This window comes from Magnolia sinica, chromosome 8 (assembly GCF_029962835.1).
Source record: "Magnolia sinica isolate HGM2019 chromosome 8, MsV1, whole genome shotgun sequence".
In the NCBI taxonomy this organism is placed as follows: domain Eukaryota; kingdom Viridiplantae; phylum Streptophyta; class Magnoliopsida; order Magnoliales; family Magnoliaceae; genus Magnolia; species Magnolia sinica.
This window is the reverse complement of record NC_080580.1, coordinates 37,585,120-37,606,995: the sequence shown is the minus strand read 5'-3', so window position 1 is coordinate 37,606,995 and position 21,876 is coordinate 37,585,120. Positions and strand designations below refer to the sequence as shown.

The 21,876-nt window shown below is 41.5% G+C and overlaps 1 protein-coding gene across 1 annotated transcript; it reads right to left on the bottom strand.

Annotated features, from left to right (window-relative positions):
- Positions 1 to 15,312: 15,312 nt before the first annotated feature.
- On the bottom strand, positions 15,313 to 16,128 carry LOC131253976 (uncharacterized). The gene is made up of 2 exons (XM_058255051.1): positions 15,695 to 16,128; positions 15,313 to 15,612 (listed from the first exon to the last, which is right to left on the bottom strand). Exons 1-2 carry the CDS (start codon positions 15,988 to 15,990, stop codon positions 15,411 to 15,413), a joined length of 498 nt encoding a protein of 165 aa, XP_058111034.1. The 5' UTR covers positions 15,991 to 16,128; the 3' UTR covers positions 15,313 to 15,410.
- Between the last annotated feature and the right edge of the window lie 5,748 nt (positions 16,129 to 21,876).

The following is a 21,876-nucleotide window of genomic DNA, read 5'->3' as shown; positions in this document are numbered from 1 at the left end:
CTTGAACCTTGAAAGCTTAAATTCACAATTGATGTTGTACATGAACATGAACAAGTAATCTTGCCTTTGAAGTTTTTGAACTAAAGATCTTTGTCCTTGAGAGATGCATAGACTTCATTATGTAGTTGAGCTACACAAGACACAGATTCCAAGAGAGGTTTTGGCACTACAAATTTTGACAATTATAGGAGCTAGAAACCATAGCACTTATAAGGCGCCAAAATGGCGACTCTCAGTGGGAACATCCTACCTTTCATCTCCAAAATAGAATATAACTTGATTTAATTAGTATTTTTTTTGTCGTCTGGCATAATTTAGGAGAAAAGATATCACAACCAACTAACCAATCAATGGCAATCATTCAGAAGAAAATAGTTTTCTACTTCACTACAAAAGGGTTCGTCGTGGAATATTCTGATGAACAAACTGAATGTTACAAAGAGAAAGCAGTGTTAAGCAAGCACATAAAATCACGGCCAGTTTTCACAGTTATAACTGCTTCGCTAATAGCACAGGAAGAGAGAGATGATTGGATCGTTGTCACTCGCTGAAGGACAAGGACCCGGAACGTCCCTATGGCAGGAGCGAGTACACCACTGAGAAGAACTAGGGGGTCGGTAACACGAAATACAGCCAGGAAGCATCCTGAACTTGCTCTGCCAGTAATTTACCTCACACAAGCAATGGTTCCTCTAGTAGCATAAGATTTCCCTGCTTTACCTGCTAGGAGCCTCCAGTGGACAAGAGAGCAGAAAGGGAAGGCATTACTAGCAAGCCCACCAGAATCCACATCACTGATCTCTATGTCTCCTCGATCGGCCAGCTACTCCAAAAATACACTGAGTTCATATGAGTCTCCCCTTTCTACAACTCCTATAATGTCAACTACTACCTCGTCGGGGAATGAAGAGGTTGTCGTTCACATGGCCAGAACGAGCCGAGGATCTTCCCCAACTACAGAAGATCGCATCATTGAGATGGCAGAAGCGCAAAAAGCATTAATGGAGGAAACTTCTGTCACGCCTCCAACTCAGAAACCGAGCTCACAAAATTCTCGATTGCCAAATCCGGCACCGACAGCCTCCGTAGTTCCCCATTCTCGACTCCCAACACCCATTCACTAGGTTCCGATCTTGGGATGCTACGAGGAGGATTTTCAACATCAGTTTGATTAGTAATAAGTATAACCAAAGGCATAACCCACAAACAACAACCAAAAACTCCATCACATTTCCACTATGATCAAAAACTTTACAAGTACAATGAGCATAAAGGGAAATACAATGATAATGGATAAAAAGCTCCAAGATGATCTACTATGTGCTCCTTCCTCAGCGTTGCTGCGGTCCAACGTCACCTACACGCAACGGTCGACATAAGCTTATAGAAAGCTTAAAGGGTGGTGAGAGTGTGTGCGCAAGCTATTAATACAATTATGCAGTATTAGAGTAATGCGGAACATGCTGATGAATCCATGAATACCATTAGCCATACTAAGGCTATGCGATGCAAGGCATGAATGATGTTGGCTGTACTAAGGCCATGCAATGTGAGATGCAACTCAAGCATACGAATCCTCATCTAAGTCCACATACTAATACAGCTCAACTCTGGAATATCACCGGGGTCTACTACACTCTAAACCAGATTGCCGCCCCATCGCGTGTAATAAGGCAAGTGGAAGAGACCTCACTATCTGCCTGCTAATATCGGACTCGACTCATCAATAGTGGACCGATTCCTCGAGCTGGTTAAATTTAGCCTAGCTTTGCTGCCTCCTCTCGGGTGGGTAAGGCCACACCCTCTTCCAACCGACCATGACACAATGGAAAGTGTGGCCTTCTGGCAATCGGCACGTGGCACTATGCACCCACTCAGTCTAGACGTTGGAGCAACCTCCTAGTACCATAAGGGTTTAGGGACTTTCACCCCAGGGATATTTATCGCATCCTATGTAGAATAAGATTTTTGGTATCCAATCCTGCTAACTACGATACGCCTATAGAGGCTACGACCCTGATGTCGCTAGGGCATACAGTAATCATGTCATGCAATGCAAGATGCATGAATCACGTAATCCAGTCATACAACAAACATGTGTATATCGCGCGCTCATGTAGGGCAACTTCACCTATCAGGGAGCGCATAACAATCTCCTCGAAGGCATGTGCTATGATCAATCACTCATCTCATCACAAGCATGCAGATGATGCGTATGGACATGTATCATGATGCTATGTTGCCACATACTCATAATCGAAATCGGTAATCGAAATCAAAAATCGGAATCGATCAATCGCATATGGCGAGTGGGGCCCACTTATTTGGGTTAACCCACGAAGAGAATGGGCCTAACAAGGCCTAAGGGAAAGCCACAATGAGGACATCTAACCATCATTGCCCCTCAATGTGGACATCTAACCAACATTGCTTCAAAGGAGTGGCCTACATAAGGAATTCATACACAATGTAACGGCCACACATACATCTCATTGGGCCTTGCTCATGGGCCTCGCATACATCACATTAGGCTTCATATACATCAAATAGGCCAATCGAATGGGCTGATCAAATGGGCCGAATCAATGGGCCGATTCAAATGGGCCGCACCAATGAGCCGAATGTGTATCAAATCGGGCCCACCCTTATGTATTTTTGAGACCCGACCTAATCATAAGTTAACATAGAGGTAAATGAAGTGAAAACAATATCAGCTTAATTGGAACTACCATGGCCTTTAGAAGTTGAACAGTGGATGTCACGGTCCACTATTTAAATGGTGGGGTCCACTTGAACTTTAGATCAGACTTACCCATTTTCCTATGCTGTAAAATAATCTTACAAATGGTTGGATAACATGGATACAACACATGCATCATGGTGGGCCCCACCATCCAAACAGTGGACAGTGTAGAAAAAGCACATACATCATCAGGGCCCACACCATAGGGATGGAGCACATACATATGGAGTGGGTCCCACCGTCAAATGGACGGCGTGGGATACAAAATATACATCAAAGGTGGGCCTGTAGGCTGCTGACATTCGGAGAGCAGCTATATAGCTGTTACACGTGCAGCATTGCTGCCTTACAAAGGGAGAGGTGGGTCCCACGGACCCCACCAACACACACACACACATATATAATGCTGCACAACAGCTTTGTGCATTAAAGAGAGGGCAAAGGTGGGTAGTACACGTAGGGCCCACCCTCTCATATGTAATATATATGTATAAATATATATATTTATATATTTATTTATTATATAAAAAATCAGCTGCTGTACATGCAGCTTTTCTGCATTTAAAAGAGAGGTGGGTCCCACGTAGGGCCACCACAACAGGTATATAAAATATAATATATATATATATATATTATATAATATAATATAATATATAATATAATATAATATATAACATATCTAACGTCCAGGCCGTCTAGGGCCTGGACGGTCACATACATCAGGGTGAAGCCCCACACGTGGGGTGGGTCCCACCGTCCATGGACGGTGGACACAACACACATGTGATGGTGTGGCCCTCCCCAATGGATGGACGGTGTAGGTGGGTCCCATGGACCCCACTGGCCGTACACACTTCACTGCTAGCCACCACACTAGGGAATCAATGCCAGGACCTCAGCGTTGAAAAGAGGTATCTTCCACTCAGCCTACCACTGGAGCTATGGGTCTGGGTGTGTCAGGGAGAGCCCCCCACGGACGTGGGTCCCATCGTCTAGGGGTGGTGGATGGTCTGGATAAAGCACATACACCATGGTGTGGCCCATCTAAAAGGATGGACGATGTGGATGGGTCCCATGGACCCCACCGTCAGCACACACTTACCGTTAGCACACCTCCACTGCCAGTACACACCCACCATCAGTGCACCTCCACTACCAGTTAACACTTCATTGTCAGTACACCGATTGTCAAAACACACCTCACTGCTAGCCACCCACACCGTCCAGTTCACACTTCACTGATAGTGCACGTCTAGCATCCCTGGACGTTGGACAGTGGGCATATAACACAAGCATTGTGGTGGGTTCCACATGGATGTGGCCTTCCTGATTGGATCACTCTAATATTTGTGTTTCTCCTACATCCAAGCCCACCTAAAGACAGTCAGCAAGGTGGGCCCTATGGATGGGATGGCGTGGATCATATATCATAGTGGGGTCCACAATACATGAGAAAGAGAGAGAGAGAGAGAGAGAGAGAGAGAGAGAGAGATCGGTGAGGATGGAGGGGCCCTGCCACTATGGTCCCCTCTTTGATACAAAGCCTATATCAAGGTGGGTCCCATCATAAGTGGGCCCTTACATCATAAAAAGATAAAGAAATGGAGATCTAAGATCACCCACCGTCTCCTTCTTGCTCCCTAGGCTTCCTTTGCTCCTTAGCTTCGATTCCAATGGAAGATGATGGAGTTTTGATGGTTGAGATGAGAGATGAGAGGGTAGGAAGTGGGCCACACACAAAGTTCTCTTGGAGGGTGAAGAGCTTGGACGTGTGATCTCTTTTCTTGCTTGGGAGAGTGAGTTTGAGAAATGAGAGAGAGAGAGAGGGTTGTAAAGAGAGATGGGTGATGGAGTGATGGATGTGGTGAGTGATGGGTGTAAGAACTTTGTTGACTTTGGGGTAGATTGTGTAAGAAGGGGTATGGGCTTGTGTAAGAACTTTTGACTTTAGGGGTTGCTTGGGGATGGGTGTGAGGTGATGTGTACTTGACATGTACTTGACCCTTGATGAGATTGATTGATTGATGGATGTGACATTTAGTAGAGATTCTCTTGGGTTTTACAACGCGCGGTGTTTTCCTCGAACTGAATGCGGGCCCATATCTCCTGGCATGGGTATCGCTTCGACGCGTGAGATGCGACATCGAAAGGGCGGCGATGGCGCGGTCGCTACGGTACAAGTCTTGGATTGAGTCGACTCGAGTTGACGGTGTGTAACTTAGGGTCATGCGCAAACATTGGATAAAGGTCGAAGGTTGTCAAAATTCAACCAGGAAGATCGCGGAAGCCTAAGGAAGGGTACGGACTTAGACACGAGGCTTACACCCCAGTGGACAAGAGAGCAGAAAGGGAAGGCTTTACTAACAAGCCCACCAGAATCCACATCACTGATCTCTATGTCTCCCCAATTGGCCAACTACTCCAAAAATACACTGAGTTCATATGAGTCTCCCCTTTCTACAACTCCTATAATGTCAACTACTGCCTCGTCGGGGAATGAAGAGGCTGCCGTTCACATGGCCGGAATGAGCCGAGGATCTTCCCCAACTACAGAAGATCGCATCATTGAGATGGCAGAAGCACAAAAAGCATTAATGGAGGAATGTAGGAGCCTCCGGGAAGCTTTGGGAACTCTGGCGCATAACGTAGCATGAATGGCAGCACCCCCAATGACCGATAATATAAACGAACGAGAACAGCATCCTGAAGGGTCACATCCACCGCAGGATGGGTCACACGGGTCTACCTCTCAATGAAAACAATAACACAAGAAGAGGTACGACAAGTTGTCGAAGAAGCGGTCAGATCAGAAAAGGAACATGAGAGTACAAGAAGATTCAGATATCAGACACCATATCCGAGGGAGGATATCCCGTTCCCGAATAACTTCAAGCATCCAGATTTTTAAAAGTTCAATGGGGATGGGTCGCCAGAGGAACTTCTGATGCATTTTATTACCAGCATGGGGAATTTCTCCACAATACCACGGTACTGCTTACGATTGTTCGTATCATCCCTAACAAGTAAAGCGTTCCGATGGTATTCTAGTCTAGCCCCAGGGTGGGTTGATACGTACGTGGGAGCATATGAAGGATGCCTTTATGTTAAACTTCTTCTCTTCATAACGCGATGTCAGTATTACAGAGTTGGCTTCAGTACGGCAGAGAGAAGGGGAACCAGTAGAAAAGTTTATAGACAGATGGAAGACGTTGGGAGCCTCATGCAGACAGCTTTCAGAAGAAAAATAACAAGTCAAGATGTGCCTAAACTCCATGGAGATAGGAATTGCGTTTGGGCTTACTAGTGCCGATATTAAAACTTTTCGTGACTTAGCCACCAAAGCCCATGCCTTAAAACTGATGACTCGCAAAATGCAGGTGTTTCACTATGAAATAGCTAGAAGATGACCTAGTAGGTTAAATGCAAATATTGTGGACCAAAAAAAAAACGGAGTCAAGGAACAAGGTATCTAGGAGAAAGAAGGACAGAGCAGAAGGAAGAATCAAACCGTCCCAGAAATAGGTTCATCGGAAAAAGACCTAGATTGCTTAATTCTCACAAAGGGTTTGCATTTGATAGAGAAGACGTCTTTCCTATGATGAATCAGTTGTTGAAAGCCGGTATGATAGAATTGCCTGTGTCCAAACGCCCTGAAGATGCAGGAAGATCAAGAGAAAGAGATTTTTACCGCTACCATCGTCTGATAGAGCATTCGACAAAAAATTACTACACATTAAAATACATAATAAAAGAATGATAAATAGGGGTGAAATAGTAATAGGAAAAGAAAACGAAAGGGATGCAAAGGCAACGGTGAACGTATTGACAGCTCAGGACAGTGCATGTGAAAGAGCAGAGAAAGAATGTTGTAAGATGACAAGGAAAGCTATAGTAATTACGTTGCGGTTAGGAAAAAGAATGACAAGTCCCCCACGGCAGAAAGTCGGAATGACAAGGACTGAGGTCATCAAGGACCAGTGCAATAGTGACAAGAAAGAAGAGAGGAATGAAGTAGCAAAAGTCACTTATGATGTCGTGAATCATTTGAAGGGTATACCAGCTCGGTTAAGTGTTTACAATGCGTTAAAGTTATCAGAAGATTTCGGAAAAAGTCTAATTCAAGCGCTATCCGACCACATTGTGAGAGAAACATTGTTGGTGGAAATGAAAAATGAAGAACGTAAAGAGTGGGAATACTGTATGCCAGTAGTTTTCTTCTCTGATGATGATTTAGCTTGTGATACAGGGCATAATAGGCCATTGATGATAGTAGGCCATATTCGCGGCAAAGAAGTAAAAAGTATTATGCTCGACAATGGATCTGCAGTAAACCTGTTACTGTTAACAATGTTGTAAAAATTAGGTTACCATTGTTCTAATCTATGCCCTAGTGGAATGATGATACAGGGCTTTAATTAAGATGGGTAGCGTGCGCTCAGCAAAATTATGATGACATTGGAAATAGGAGACTTAACTACTGATGTTGTTTGTCATGTGATCAGTGCGGTCACAACATATAATCTTCTCTTGGGAAGACCATGGATAAATCAGTATGGTATTATACCATCTACCCTTAATCAATGCTTCAAATACTATAGGAATGAAATACAGTATAAGGTAATGGCCGATACGAGACCATACACAGAAGCCAAAGCCTTCTTCGCAGATGCTAGTTACTACGACGGATTTGCCGGAGGGGAAGAGAAAAAGAATGATGAAGGCAAAATCCTGAAAAATGCTCGTGTGAAAGTAATAAAAGGAGAATCCGAAAAGGCAAGATCATCTGAAACCTCAGAAGCAAAGAAGAAGTTTTATTTTGTGCCGAGACATATGAGACAGTTAGGACAACCGCCGTTAACATTATTATCTCTTGAATAGTTGAAAATCCTGGAGTCAAACTATACAGTACCATTGCCATACACTGAAAGAAATAAGTCATTCCCAGCTATTCCAAGAAAGTTTCATGTGGAGGCCAATACAAGATATCTGGAGCCGATTGAATTTTACGCCTCTTTAGAAGAAAAGACAGAAATGAGAGCTGAGAATAATGTGTATCACAGAGAGCTAATGTCTCGTGATCTCAAGAAATTCAGTTAGGCAAGAAGAATAATGATGAAAAAGATAGGTTTTGATAATGAAGAACCAATTGGTTTAAATCATGGGAAAGGAATTCAGGTCCCTATTGGAGTCGTCAGAAGAAGAGAGAAAGATTTCAAGGACTGGGGGTAGAGTCTTTAGTAAATATAGTCACAGTCGACTAGCTATCAGAGGCAAATCCTGAAATAGTCAAGCATCCTGAGACAGCTCCAAAGCAGATAGAAGACGAGGGCCAGCCGACAATCAACAGTTTACGAGAGGTAAATTTGTGCACAAAAGAAGAGCCAAGAATTACATTCATAAGTGCTGGTCTTCTTGAAGAGGAAGACGAAGAGTATATTTAATTGTTGAAAGAAAATAAAAATGTCTTCAGCTGGACATATGCGGAAATGCCGGGTTTGGAACCTTCAGTAGCAGTACATCGATTAAATATTTAAGGACAAAAGGCCGATTAAACAAGCACAAAGGCGATTTCATCCATATTTGGTCCCTCTGATAGAGGAAGAAGTGAACAAGCTGATCAAGTCATATTTATCAGAGAGGTTAAATATCCCAATTGGATATCGAATATTGTCACTGTAAAAAAGAAAAGTGGACAAATCAGGGTGTGCGTAGATTTTAGGGACCTGAATGAGGCTTGCCGAAAGGATAACTTTCCCCTCCCAATAACGGAACTATTGATTGATAGTACGACGCAATACGCTATCATGTCTTTTATGGATGGCTACGCTGGTTACAACCAAATTAGAATGGCTCCTGAAGATGAAGAAGCAACAACGTTCAGGACCTCATTAGGAATTTACTGTTACAAGGTTATGTCGTTCGGTCTGAAGAATGTTGGAGCTACATACCAAAGGGCGATGCTGAGTATCTTTCAAGATATGATGCACAAACATGTTGAATGTTATGTCGATGACCTGGTGGTTAGGTCAGGTAATCATCAGGAACATCGCGAGCATTTAGCATCGGTCTTCCGTCGACTCAAAAAGAAGTAGGTGAAGATGAACCCAGCTAAATGTGCTTTTGGAGTGCTCTCAGGAAAGTTTCTCAGCTTCGTCATCAGGCATAGGGGTATCGAAATTGACCCAAGGAAAGTTAAGGCCATCCAAGATATGCCACCTCCGAAAACTTTGAAGGAACTAAAGAACTTGCAAGGGAAACTGGCGTATATTCGCCATTTTATTTCAAATCTGGTGGGTAGGTGTAAGCCATTTTCCCATTTGATGAAGAAAGGAACAGAATTCATGTGGGATAATGCCTGTTAGAACGCGTTTGATTCAATCAAAGAATTGTTGAGACAGCCTCCGATATTAATAACTCCTATAAAAGATAAACTATTTATCCTATATATATCTGTGGCTGAAAACTCGTTGGGAGACCTGTTAACACAGGTAAATGAAGATGGGAAAGAAACTGCTCTTTATTATTTGAGCCGAACTCTGATAGGCACGGAATGTAACTACTCTCCGATCAAGAAAGAATGTCTGGCACTGATATTTGCAGTACAGAAACTGAGACATTGTTGTCTCTCTCATGACATAACTTTGATCTCAAGGGCGGATCCGATAAAGTTTTTAATGACAAGGCCGATGTAATCAGGAAGATTGGCCAAATGGATGTTGTTACTTTCGTAATACACCATTACCTATGAGTCGGCAAAAGTAGTGAAAGGGCAAGCAGTGACAGATTTCTTGGTAGCTCATCCTGTAACAGAAAGTGAGATAATTTGCAATGATTTTCTCAATGAACAAGTAATGATGATTGAACCACAAAACCAATGGCAGATGTATTTCGATGGTGCTTCAAGAGCGTCATGAGCGAGGGCAAGAGTCATTTTCATCACACCTCAGGGTGATTTATTACCATATTCTTTCACATTGGGCACTGCTTGTATGAACAATGAAGTTGAATATCAAGCTCTCATCGTTGGAATGGAAATCGTCCATGAGATGAAAATAAAGACGTTACAGATTTTTGGGGATTCCAAGCTGATTATAAATTAGCTAACGACTGAGTTTGAAATAAGAAAGCAAGAACTCCTGCCGTACTATTGAAAAGCCTAGAAGTTACTAGAGCAATTTCGCCATGTTGAAATCAAGCACGTACCTCGATCTGAAAATGTAAGGGCAAACGCTCTGGCTAGTCTGGCAGCAGCCCTGTCCTATTCGAACCGAAGTCCACTTCAAGTGACTATAGAAGAAAGAAGATTCTTGCCCTCTCCCGAAGTTTTCGAAGAGGTCGTCGAAGCACTTCCTAGATCATGTTTAGAGGTGATAGTGGATGATTGGAGGCAGCCATTCATAGATTACCTCAAATATGATATCTTATCAGAAGATCTAGTACAAAGGCAGCAATTTAGATAGAAATCAAGTAGATTCATCATTTGTAGTGAAATGCTCTACAGAAAATCTTACAACGGGATGCTGCTATGTTGTCTCAACGAACAAGAAGCAGGTTAAATGCTACAAGAAGCTCATTCTGGAGAATGTAGGGCACACCGGGTTGGATGAAATTTATTTCATCGAATACATCGAATGGGGTATTACTGGCCTGCAATGTTCAAAGACGCAATAGATTATGCGAAAAGGTGCCACGAATGTCAGATCCACGGAGATGTCGTGCATAGTCTCCCTGAAGATCTCCATCAAATGGTCACTTCTTGGCCTTTCACCGCCTGGGGACTCAATGTTATTGGGCCCATAAATCCACCTTCATCCAAAGGAAAACAGTATATTCTGGCAGCAATGGACTATTTCTCCAAGTGGACAAAAGCGATTGCATTGCGCAATGTTAGAGAGAAATATGTGGTCAATTTCATTAAATATGTGATAATATATCTTCATGGCATTTCGAAGAAGATTGTTACTGATAATGGTACCCCTTTTAAGAACAGAGGCATGGAAAAGATGTGTCAAGAGTTCGGTATCCACCATTCGTTTTCAACACCTTACATCCACCGACAAATGGATTAGCAGAGGCATTTAATAAAATGATTGTGAAAATACTGAAGAAGACAGTGACGGAAAATAAGCACGACTGGGACGAAAAGTTACAGGAAGCACTATGGGCGTATAGGACCACTCACTGAACGACAACAAGCGTGACACCGTATTCACTAGTTTATGGTGTAGAGGCGGTCGTTCCAATTGAAACAAAAGTCATGTCGCTTAGAGTAGAAGTGCATCAGTCAATTACAGATGATGAAAATGTAAGGATAAGGCTGAAAGAACTGGACCTACTCGATGAGGAGTGTCTCGCAGCCCAGCAGCGATCACAATTGTATCAAGTAAGAATATCGATTGCCTTTGATAAATGAGTGAAATATCACTCTTTCAGGAAAGGGGATATGGTACTGATGTTAAAAAGACCAATAGTGGTGACCCGCGGATCAGGGGGCAAGTTTGAGCCTAATGGGATGGGCCGTACATTATAAAAGAAGTATATTCAAACGGAGCATACAGAGTGGTTGATCAAGATGGACAGGGTATCAATATACCAGTCAATGTGCGCTTTATCAAGAAATATTATCCTTAAAGATGATTTTGATTTTATCTAGAAGATTATCATCATAATGCTTCTATATCAAAAGGGGGCAAAGACAAGTGAAGTCCTGTCCATATATATTCTTTATCAAATGATTGAATAAAGGAGGAATTTGAAATATATCGTCAAAGATTGCATATTAGCAGTTTATTAAATAGAAAGTAACCATCATTGTCGTCATCAAATAAAGCTTTGCTAAAACTCGTCAAAATTGGTATCATCACTAGGCCGATATATATACTGAGCATAGTGCGAATATCGTCAACATCATCAGCAATGGTGATATATTGATAACATTATCAGCAGTGGTGATATATTGATCAAGACACCTATTATTATTACGACAACGATGGCAGCTTATCATTTAAGGTAGCCTAGCCAAGCTTATATGGCCAACTATGCATAAAGCCTATCTCCATCGCCATTCAGGCAGCGGTGAGAAGCCAGTGGCCCTAAAAAGCCTGTGAAGGTCATCGTACGCATACCCATGCGGGCAGCGGATGGAGCTAGTGACTAAAAGCCCTAAAGGGCTAAAAAGTCCTTAAAGGCCAATCACGCATAACACCCATGCCGTTTATATAGCTTTTCGACAGCGTCACAGGGAATGGATGAAAGTGCCCTCCCGTGAATGGGTCCGACCTTGCAGACGAAGAAAACGTGGGCTGCAGTGTGCACTCTTTAGCCATTGTCCATAGATAAGCCAACCATACATAAGAACCCCCAGATTCTTGGCTTGATTTCAGTAGTAACTCATGAGGAATGGCTTAAACCTACTCATTAATGGACTAGCAGCCTTGAATTTGGTACCCCAAAGGTCGCCTTGTGCGCCCCGTGAACTCTAGAGAGTTACTATGGCCAACCCCATGCATAAATCCAACCGAGTTCACAGCCCCAATAGCTTCACTAGGCCCCTTTGATGGATCACAGTTTGTGAACTCACCAGGTTGTGAGACGTTCAGTGAACTCATGAGAGTTACTGAGACTATTACGTGAGACCCGACTCCAACTACTTATGAGTCTAAAAAACTGTGATTGCTCCACTACTCAAGAGCTTAAATTGCGTGCAAAGCTAATTTAACTAACTTTGAAATGAAATAGTTCGCCCATCAAAATAAAACATCACATAAGGGTCGTCATACAATGCACAAATATAAATAGTTGAAAATAACAAAGCATAAGTATGAAAGTGTTGCATCAACATGTCTCTCAAAATCAATAATTGTATTATTAAGAATGCATCTTATCATGAATAAAACACCACAATTTGTTTGTATATTACAATGCAAAAGGGACTTATATGAAAATACAATCCTTACAGATCTTTATCTATGTCTAAAATTCCTACGTAACGCTATAATTCTTCTTTTAACTGAGATTGTGATGTAGCAGTAGTGTGTTCAGCCTCAAGAATGAGCCTGGCTTGATTAGGAACATCAACTAGTTCAGATTCCAAAAAGGAAGTAGCTTCCCTACTCTTCGTCTGCTCAGCTTGCTTGATATCGATAACTTGAGAATTTGTTTCAAGCTCTTCTTTAATTTGACGAATAGTCAAATCTTCCGCTTCTTTTTTGCCCTTGATAAATAGAATCCCTTTCTCAAGAAGAGCAATTTGATCATCAATGATTGCCTCATTCCTATCAGAAACTTTCAACTTCTCGTGAAGAGATTGGTGAACAACATTACAATTAGTAAGAATGTCATCTAAACGAGATAGTTTCTCCTTAAGAAATGCTAATTCTTTCTGAAAAAGAGTCACGAAGAGACTGAACATCAATATGCGCCAGACGAGCTGAGTGAGTGAGGATTGCTAGGGCACTATCCAAAAAAGGCCACTGGGCTGGATCTTCAAAAGCGCTGATGATAACAGAAATTGCGTTCTTAAAAAGTCCTAGAATAAGAGGAGACACCTTTTCCAATGAGAGTTTATCAAAAAATGCGGTTACCGAGTTTGACCCTTCAGATCCACTGGGAACTGCGATGACCAAAGCTAAAAGAAAAAGAAAAAGAAATTATAAGTTCAAAAGAAGATATGTATGTATATAACAACATGAAATAAGAAAAGAAAATATGTACCCGGTCCAGTGGAAATAATAAAAGTAGCTTGAACAGAATGGGTTGTGGGTGCTACGGAACTAGGGGCTTCTGTAATCACAACAGCATTAAAAGAAAGCTCCTGAGCCCCTATAATACTCGAGTTAAGAGTAGTCAAAGTTGAGATGTCAATCAGATTAGAAAAGAATTCTAAACTCTAAGCTACTGGCTGGATAGGAGAAGGACACACAGGAGGGGATTTATCAGTCTAAATGGGGGCATCAGATGTTGAGGGGACTATTGGCAAGGTTTCTTTAGTGCTGTGAAGAAGAAGTACATTTTCCCTCATTGCTTGGACTTCGGATGATTGAGCCTCTGTATCCTTTAATGTTGATGTTTCGTGAGCAACTATGTTAGCAGTTTCCATGATACATGGAGAATATGAGGCATCAAAAGAATGAAAGATATTTGATCCAAGAGAGTATTCACGATAATCAAGTTGCTCTTCATTAAGGGAGGTCACTGGAATTAGATGAGAGGCATCTGGATAAGTGATTGGAGCATCTGGAAGTGAAGGCTTGACTCTAACATCATCTTCTTCTCCAATATCCACTTCAGCATCAGTATCTGCATTCAAGACATCTCCTTCGTCTGTTAAGCTCGTGGGAGAAGATGTATCATTGCTTGTAGTATTTGCTGAATATTCTGATGAGTTGTCTTCCTCTGATATGGTTTGTTTTCCCTTATAAGTAGTCTTCAAGGGGAGAAGACGTGCACTTTGAGTAGGAGAAGGGACCTGTTGTGCCAAAACTTTAGGAAACAATGATTTAGAATGCAAACGAGTCATGGGAGTTGTAGTAATAACAATCCGATGCGCGGCAAGAGAAGTTATGGTTGCAGCATAATTTGTTATGGTTGTTGTAAGGTCCATGACAAGGATGACTACAATGTTTGTATGTTCAACAGTAGGAGGAATTATAGAAGTGGTGGGCTCTGTAGTAGGAGGAATGACTGGAGTAGTGTGAGTAGGCTGATCTCCTCCTTCAGGAGTAGGAGAAGGCAGGATACTACTTGCAGTTTCAAATTCATTGTGAGGAGTGGCCGGTCTTTCTCCTGTTTTATCAAATCTAAAAGACAACCAAAAGCAATCTATCCTTCCAGAGTATTAGGAGGCTTTATTTCTCTAATTGGCTCTTTTACAGAAATTTTACGACGAAGCTATCCCGGAATGGCAGCCGGATCCTTCTCATAAAAATATCCAATCCCTTGCTCCGGCCTATAATTCCTCAAGCGTGGAGGAGGAACCCAGATAGGTTGATCAACTTGAAAATAATTACACACTAAGTAGTAATGATGTGCCCACCACCACATTCAGAATATGAAGCCATCACTCGATGATTGTACCCCAGAAGAAGAAATCGAGAGCCAAAATTTCTTGTTAGGAGCTGCTTCCATATTAAGGCCCAGTTGTAGGGGCTGACTCCATAGCACCTCATTGTCCATGTGACCTCCTCACTTGCCTGGGGCATGGCTTGATCATATCCAAATTGTTTGGCAAATCGACTCGAATAGTATGGTTCTCGCCAGAACTCTACTCCTTCTAGCATGGGAAGACTGGAAGAACGAATACAAAGAAAGAAGGTCCTCTCAACAGGTTTTAAGTCATTGTTATCCTCAACATCACTGTCTTTAGTTTGGTAATCTAGATAAAAAGGGAAGAAGCCAATGGATTCCATGTTGTCAATTTTATCCACTATCCATTCATATCCCTTCTTTATCATCTTGCACTTCAAGAAATGCCACAGGGGCAGATGATTGGGATAAACATAAGCTTTCTCCAGGTCATTGTCTAGGGTAAATAAATACCAAGCCATCTAGAGAAATAATGCCATGGAGTAAAAGAAGATGTAACTCCTAGTGCCGGGCTTGAGCAGTGCGCGGCAGCATGACCGAAAGCTTTCTATAACGAGCATAAGATAGGAGGGGCTAGGGAATATCATTTTCTACCTTCTGGCATCGAGCCTGCCACCACAAATAAAGTTGGACAAATAGATTCTGAGCTTTTAGAGCTAGGAAACATGACTAAACTCAACCAATAAACCAAGAAAGAGGCTAATTCAGTCTGAGTGGAAAATTCGGCTATGCCCCTTATCTTTTTGCAGTTGGCTTCTAGTTCGGCACAATGGCTGCTAGGAAACCTGAAAAGGGAGGGAATGAGTAATTTATATCTATATGTAAGTATTGTCTGAAAGTTTAAAAAAAATATGTTAAAGCACTTACACTAAGTATCGGGAAAAATGTGCAAGCCACTGAAGAGGGGATATCTTATCAACGTCAGCTAAGTAGAACGTTTCATGGAAAAGTGCGATTGTTGATACTGTATTCTTAGGTGTTCTGTTGGGAGCAACATAGGAAAATTCCTTGTTTGAAGGAATGTATTCATCGAGGAAAGATCCTGAAATAGGCAGGCTAGCCATCCTGTATAGATCCCACAAGGTGATGCTTACTTCTCCGAACGAAAGATGGAAAAAATTTGTAGTGGAAGACCAGTACTTTAGAAAGCCTTTATAAATCATTGTGTCCTTTTGGAAGAACTCTAAAGTGTCTTCTATAGCATGATAAATCTTTGCTACAATAAGGACGTCTTCGTACTTCTTCAAGATTGCTTTGGCCCATGCGATGTAATATGGATAATTAGTCCAAAGACCATGTGTCCCAAAAAAATGAGTGAAGTATAAGGAATGAGGATTGTAACATGGTGTGAGGAAACGCATATATCTTATTTGCTCAATCTTTTGAGTTAAACCTTTCTTTGTGAGATAACCTTCATGAATTTGTGGCTCTTTGATCACCCAATTCGACACATACAAGAGCCTGTTCTATGTCATGTAATCGGTCAGTTCACTTTAAAGTACTGACCAGTGGCACTGGAGTTGCAAAGGGAGAGCAATGGTCTCATCTTTATAAGGGTTGCAAAATTTAATCGCCTCAGTATTTAACCTGATTGAATCCCAGGCATTCTGAAAACGCCTCCTTTTGTGTTCTCGAATCTTTTCTTGAAAAGCTTTATCTTTACTCTTTTCTCTTGTTTGCTTTGAAATTGTTGTAGTGGGAGAAGCCTCAGTAGTAGAAGGATGAGTGTCATCTATGTAAAAATTGGCTGTGCATTTCAACCAATCGTTCTAATCAGACTCTTGTCCTGAAGTAGGGGGTCCCTCTATCTCCTTTATCAGTACAGCCATGCGGATGTGCTCAGATAGGCATTGGATACAATCAACAAAGTTAATAATGACAGGAGTTGGCTCTTTGAAGAAGGAATTATAATTTTCAGCAGATCGGGTCTTTTTTTACTGTGGGTCTCGATTGATTGCAAGTCAGAAGGCCCGCCAGTACTTGGGAAGGCAAGAGGTCTTTTTAAGCTAGCCATCGGATACCTATACATAAGTCAGTGAACAAATTAAAATCAGGAAGAGAAGTTCATTAAGTCAAAAGGAAGTATAAAAGATTACTAAAAAGGAGGGGGTGAATAAATTTGGAGTCCAAGTCTGTGTTTGATTATAAGTCAGCGTGCGTAAGACAGTGTGCACAGATGTTGTGCGTAAGACAGTGTGCGTAAATGATTGTGCGTTAGTTCATTATGCGTAATGTCATTGTGCATTAGTTCATTGTGTGGAATGTCATTGTGTGCTACCTGTCCTTGCACTGAAAACTAGTTGAGTGTAGAAAGGTATTGTGCACAAAGTCCTGTTGTGCGGGATAGGTGTTGTGCAGCACACAACGTTGTTGGTGCAGAATGGTGTCGGTGTGAAGAATAACTTGACGCGGAAACAGTGTGCAGCAGGCAGGAAATGAAGTGAGGGAAAAGAGTAGAAGTGTTGTATTTATAGGCGAGGTCTGGACCGTTGTGCGAGAAACGCTGTGCGGGACATGTTGTGCGTTGTTCAGTGAGCGTACAACAGAGAAAATGACTGTGCACCAAAGGGTTTGATGATGCGCACAACAGAGGAAAGGAAAGCAAAAAAAAAAGTTAGAATGAAATATATATATATATATATTTATATATTGATCCTACATTATTTATTTTGTAGATATAAAAACAAAAAATGCAGGATCAAGGGGGCATCTGTTGAGGCATAAAAAAGAGAGAAAGACACTAAGAAGTCATTGTGCGCATAGAGACATTGTGCACGGATGATCATTGTGCGCATAGAGGCATCGTGCACTAATGATCATTATGCGTAGAGAGGCATTGTGCACAAATGATCATTTTGCGCAGTGGAGCATTGTGGGCCGAATGTCCGCACAAAGGATTCCACATGGGAGAGAGTACAAAGGAGTTCGCACAAAGGAGTCCACACAAAGGAGGCCGCACAAAGGAGTCCACATAGAGAGGAATTGGCACACAAGGGATACTGTGCAATGTCGACGTGGCATGTTCACACATGTGAAAGGGGTATAAATACCCCTTGACCCCTCAGTAGGAGGTCATTAGCAACCAATCCAGGAGAAGAAGATCTGAGAGAGAGAGAGGTAAAGTCTGCACTTGCCACAAAATGCTATTGGCATGCAACAAGTGTGAGCGCACAACATTAGCGGGCGCACAACACAGCGAGCGCACAATAGTGCCAAGCGCACAATACTAGCCAGCGCACAACAAGTGTGAGGGCACAATAAAGCGAGCGCACAATACTGTTAGCCAACGCATAGTAGCTCAAAAAGCATGACACTGGCAAGTGCATAGCGGTGTTCAGTGCACAACAGTCTACAATATACAACGCTTCCAGCACTTATTATCTTAGCACATGATGTCCTTTGTTTGTTTTCTATTACAAGTCTGTTTTGGAATTAAAGGAGAAAAGGATGTAAAAGAACTTGGAATGAATAAATAATGTGATTATCTTCTTTGTCTTCTTTTATTAATTATTAAGTGAATGAAATTTCCCAAATGAAATGCATTTATTTCTTATTCAAAACATGAAGTAAATACCAAATCGAAATGATAAAGAGGTTATGTAGGGCAATGTTAAATCAAACGGCAAAGAAATCATTCCTAAGGCCATGTAGGCAAGACAACCTATGGATGGTAGTCCCACATTGGTATTTCACATTCTGAATAACCTCCAAGCTGAGGGTCCGTCTCTAACACATTCTGTCTCGTTGCATCTTAAGCATCGGCTCACATACATAAGTGAAAATTTTCCACTAGTAGGTGTAGTGAAATGAGTTCCAAGTGACTTACAACAATTCATTGACATATGAAAATGTATGGTTATGACATGTCAGATATATGCTCAACATTAAATTCATAACTATCGCAATTGGTACGATTCAAATATATAATCTATCAATTGGAACTTTAAAGGAAACTATCTTGTAAGTAATTATCGCATGTGATTATAGTTCACAAACTACCAATTGTAATCCAAATGTAAGCCATGCCTTAAGAGTTGATAACTAATGTAAGTGACCATATGTTATAATATAACATTTGAGATTCTAATGAAAACTATTCCTTAAACTAAATTGGAAATGTAAAGCTTAGGGGGAAGAAGTCATCACCTTAAGTGTTGAATCACCTACAATGTCGCTAGGAGGTGTGTTTGCCCTTAGAATCTTCCCGAGGTAAACTTGACTCGACTCACTCCCAATTTGAACAAAGTAAAATAAAAATATGATATTAGGCTAGATCTTAACTGAAATTAGGAAATCTACTAACCAACCAAACTACCAACTAAAATTTAAATGCAAGGTTGAGAGAACGACACACCTAGTCGATTTGAGTTGAATCAGCTCAGTCCGACATCCGAGTTGACTCGGCTCAACCCAACCACCCACCTTACTCTCTGTCTCTCTCCTTTCTCTTATTCTCCTTCTGTCTCTCTCTCTCTCTCTCTCTCTCTCTCTCTCTCTCTCTTCTCCTTCTATTATTTTTCATATGGTGGAAATCCAGCAATGTCTTAACCAGGCCCAAACCCAACTTGACCGAGTTAAACTCGATTTCAGCCGAGTTAGCCCAATGGCCACGAACTCCTCTTCTACTTCTTCCTTTCACGAACACGTCCAGCAGACCTGGAGCAGGCCCAACTCGGTAGACCCGACCTGGACTCGACCCACTTCACGTTCATAACCTGGCAGCGAGTTAGAACCTCACCTCGACTCGACAGGTGTGGAGCTGCAAGAGGGTGACCAACAACTCTCTCTCTTTGACTCCCTTCTTTCTTCTTCTTCTTCTTTGCTTATTAAAAGTCCAGATGCATCTAGACTCGACCTAGACACAACCCAAAACCCAACAAAACAAACCCAACCCGACAGACTTGGCCTGAACTCGTCCTAAACTCGGACCGAGTCTGGGTGTGGTACAATGGCAGCGGGCAGCAGCTTGGTGCGATGTGGCAGCGATCAACAACTGTCCGCTTCTTCTCTCTTTCCATCTGCTCTAGGTCCATCAACAACCCTGAACAACCAGCCTCGAACTCGTCAGTGAGTCGAGCACCCTGGTACATTACGAGAGTGCACACGCTCTGTGCACACACACTGCAACTGCAGGGCCCACAATAATGCCCTAAGAAATCCACTCTGTTCATAAGACTCTACTACTCCTAACAGGTCATCATACAAACTTCCAGCCGATCCAGCGGCCAGATGGGCCATAAACTTGGATTTTCATCCTTAAACTGTAAGTTTTCATCGATTGGATGGCCAGATTGCATTTAATCTGATCATCCACGGTTATAAGGGTCTTAGGGTCTACTTAGATAAGATTCAATGGTTGAAGTGGTGGTCTGATAGCCTAGGTGTGATGATCAGATGGTGAGACCTTAAATGTTGAGTTATGTCAATCTAATGGCTAGATTCTATCAATTTTGACCATCAATGGTTCCAGAAATTTCTAAATTAGGTGGTCACTTAGCGGATATCATCTAATGATATGTTATGAGCCTAATGGACGGATCAGATCAATTCCAAAATGATCATTGATGATTCCTAGGATTCTCAGCCTAACTTAGGTGAAAATCATCAATAAGTTTAGTGATCAAGTGGCCTAATCATAATGATTAAGTGATGTATCACTATGGGAGTTTTAAAAGCTAGAGGATCGATGGATCTATTGATCTGAGTCTTAGGATTCAAGGTGGATGGCCTGGCCTAAAATAGTTTTTTCTAACAATGTGGTGGTCCATCTCGAATAATAACAAATGGATTACTTAATATATAGGTGGGGATTTCATTCAACGGTTGGATGTTTCCAAGTTTAATCATTGCCAATAAATGGTTCTAGGGCGTGTTTTAAGTAAAGTCCTAGGATAGATCTAATGTCTCGATAATCTAGTAGTGTGTCCCAAGTGTTGTAAGCCCTGATAAATGGTGGATCTTGTGACCTAAGCTTTAGAATTGACGATAACCTAATGGCTTACTTATTCAATTAAGTGACTATTCGTCCTGTCAAAGTCGTGGATCTGATGTGCGGTGATTGATCCAATGTTTCTCTAATGATGTAGTGGTTCATTTTAAAAATTAATGGATGAAGATTATACTAAAGGGTTAGATTGGTGAATAATTAAGTAGACGAGCTGACCTTGATGTTGATTGCATGGTTGGCCTTATTGTATGGTTATGATGAAGATTGTTTGTGTTGATTTAGGGCCAAACTCGATTTGAGATATTTTAGGTGTGAAATCACGCACCTCGATTGCGAGTTGAATGATCATTAATGGTATAATCTCACACCGAGAAGTCAAGGGTCGTTCAAGGGCAGGTTGATCTAATGTATGGATTATGGATTATGTGTTCAACACGTGCTTGTGTTAAATTTGATTTAAGTGGTAACACCCGAGTACTGAAAAGTATGGGGTGTTACAGAAGGAGACTGAAAAGTTCATGAAATTCTACTCTAAATTGAATGACATTTGCAATTTTATGTGGGGTTTAGGAGAGAGGATTCCAGAAGGACATATTTGTAGGAAAATTCTTGGATCCTTGCCGGATAGGTTTACTCCCAAGATAACCTCAATAAAAGAGTATATGAATATAGATGAGATGAAAGTAGAAGAACTTATAGGTTCCCTACAAACATTTGAGCTACACTTTAAACCCTCCTCTAAAGGTAAGAAATTTGTTGTCCTCAAATCATCGTATAGGTATTCATAAAAATATAAAGAAATTAAATCAGAAAGTGATAGCGATGATGTGGATGAAGAGAAATTAGCTAATACACTTAAAAAATTCCTCAAATTTACTAGAGGAAAGAGTTGTGACAACAAGGACAAGAAGGCAGACAAGCATAAAGGAAAATCCACTAAACCATCTAAAAAGGTCCAATGTTACAACTGTGGAGGTTATTGACATATTGTCCCTAATTTCCTTGTAAATCAAAATCCAAAGGCAAGGCAATTGTAGCAACATTGGATGATAATGATGAGTCTGAATCTATTCAAAGTGACTCTTCTAGTGAGGATGATAAG

Bases quoted from the DNA above. Each gene is read 5' to 3' on its own strand.
- LOC131253976 (XM_058255051.1), bottom strand. From the start codon at position 15,990: ATGATTTATAAAGGCTTTCTAAAGTACTGGTCTTCCACTACAAATTTT. The intron at 15,613-15,694 runs GTAAGTGCTTTA...CTCCCTTTTCAG, and splicing joins CATTTTTCCCGATACTTAGT to GTTTCCTAGCAGCCATTGTG.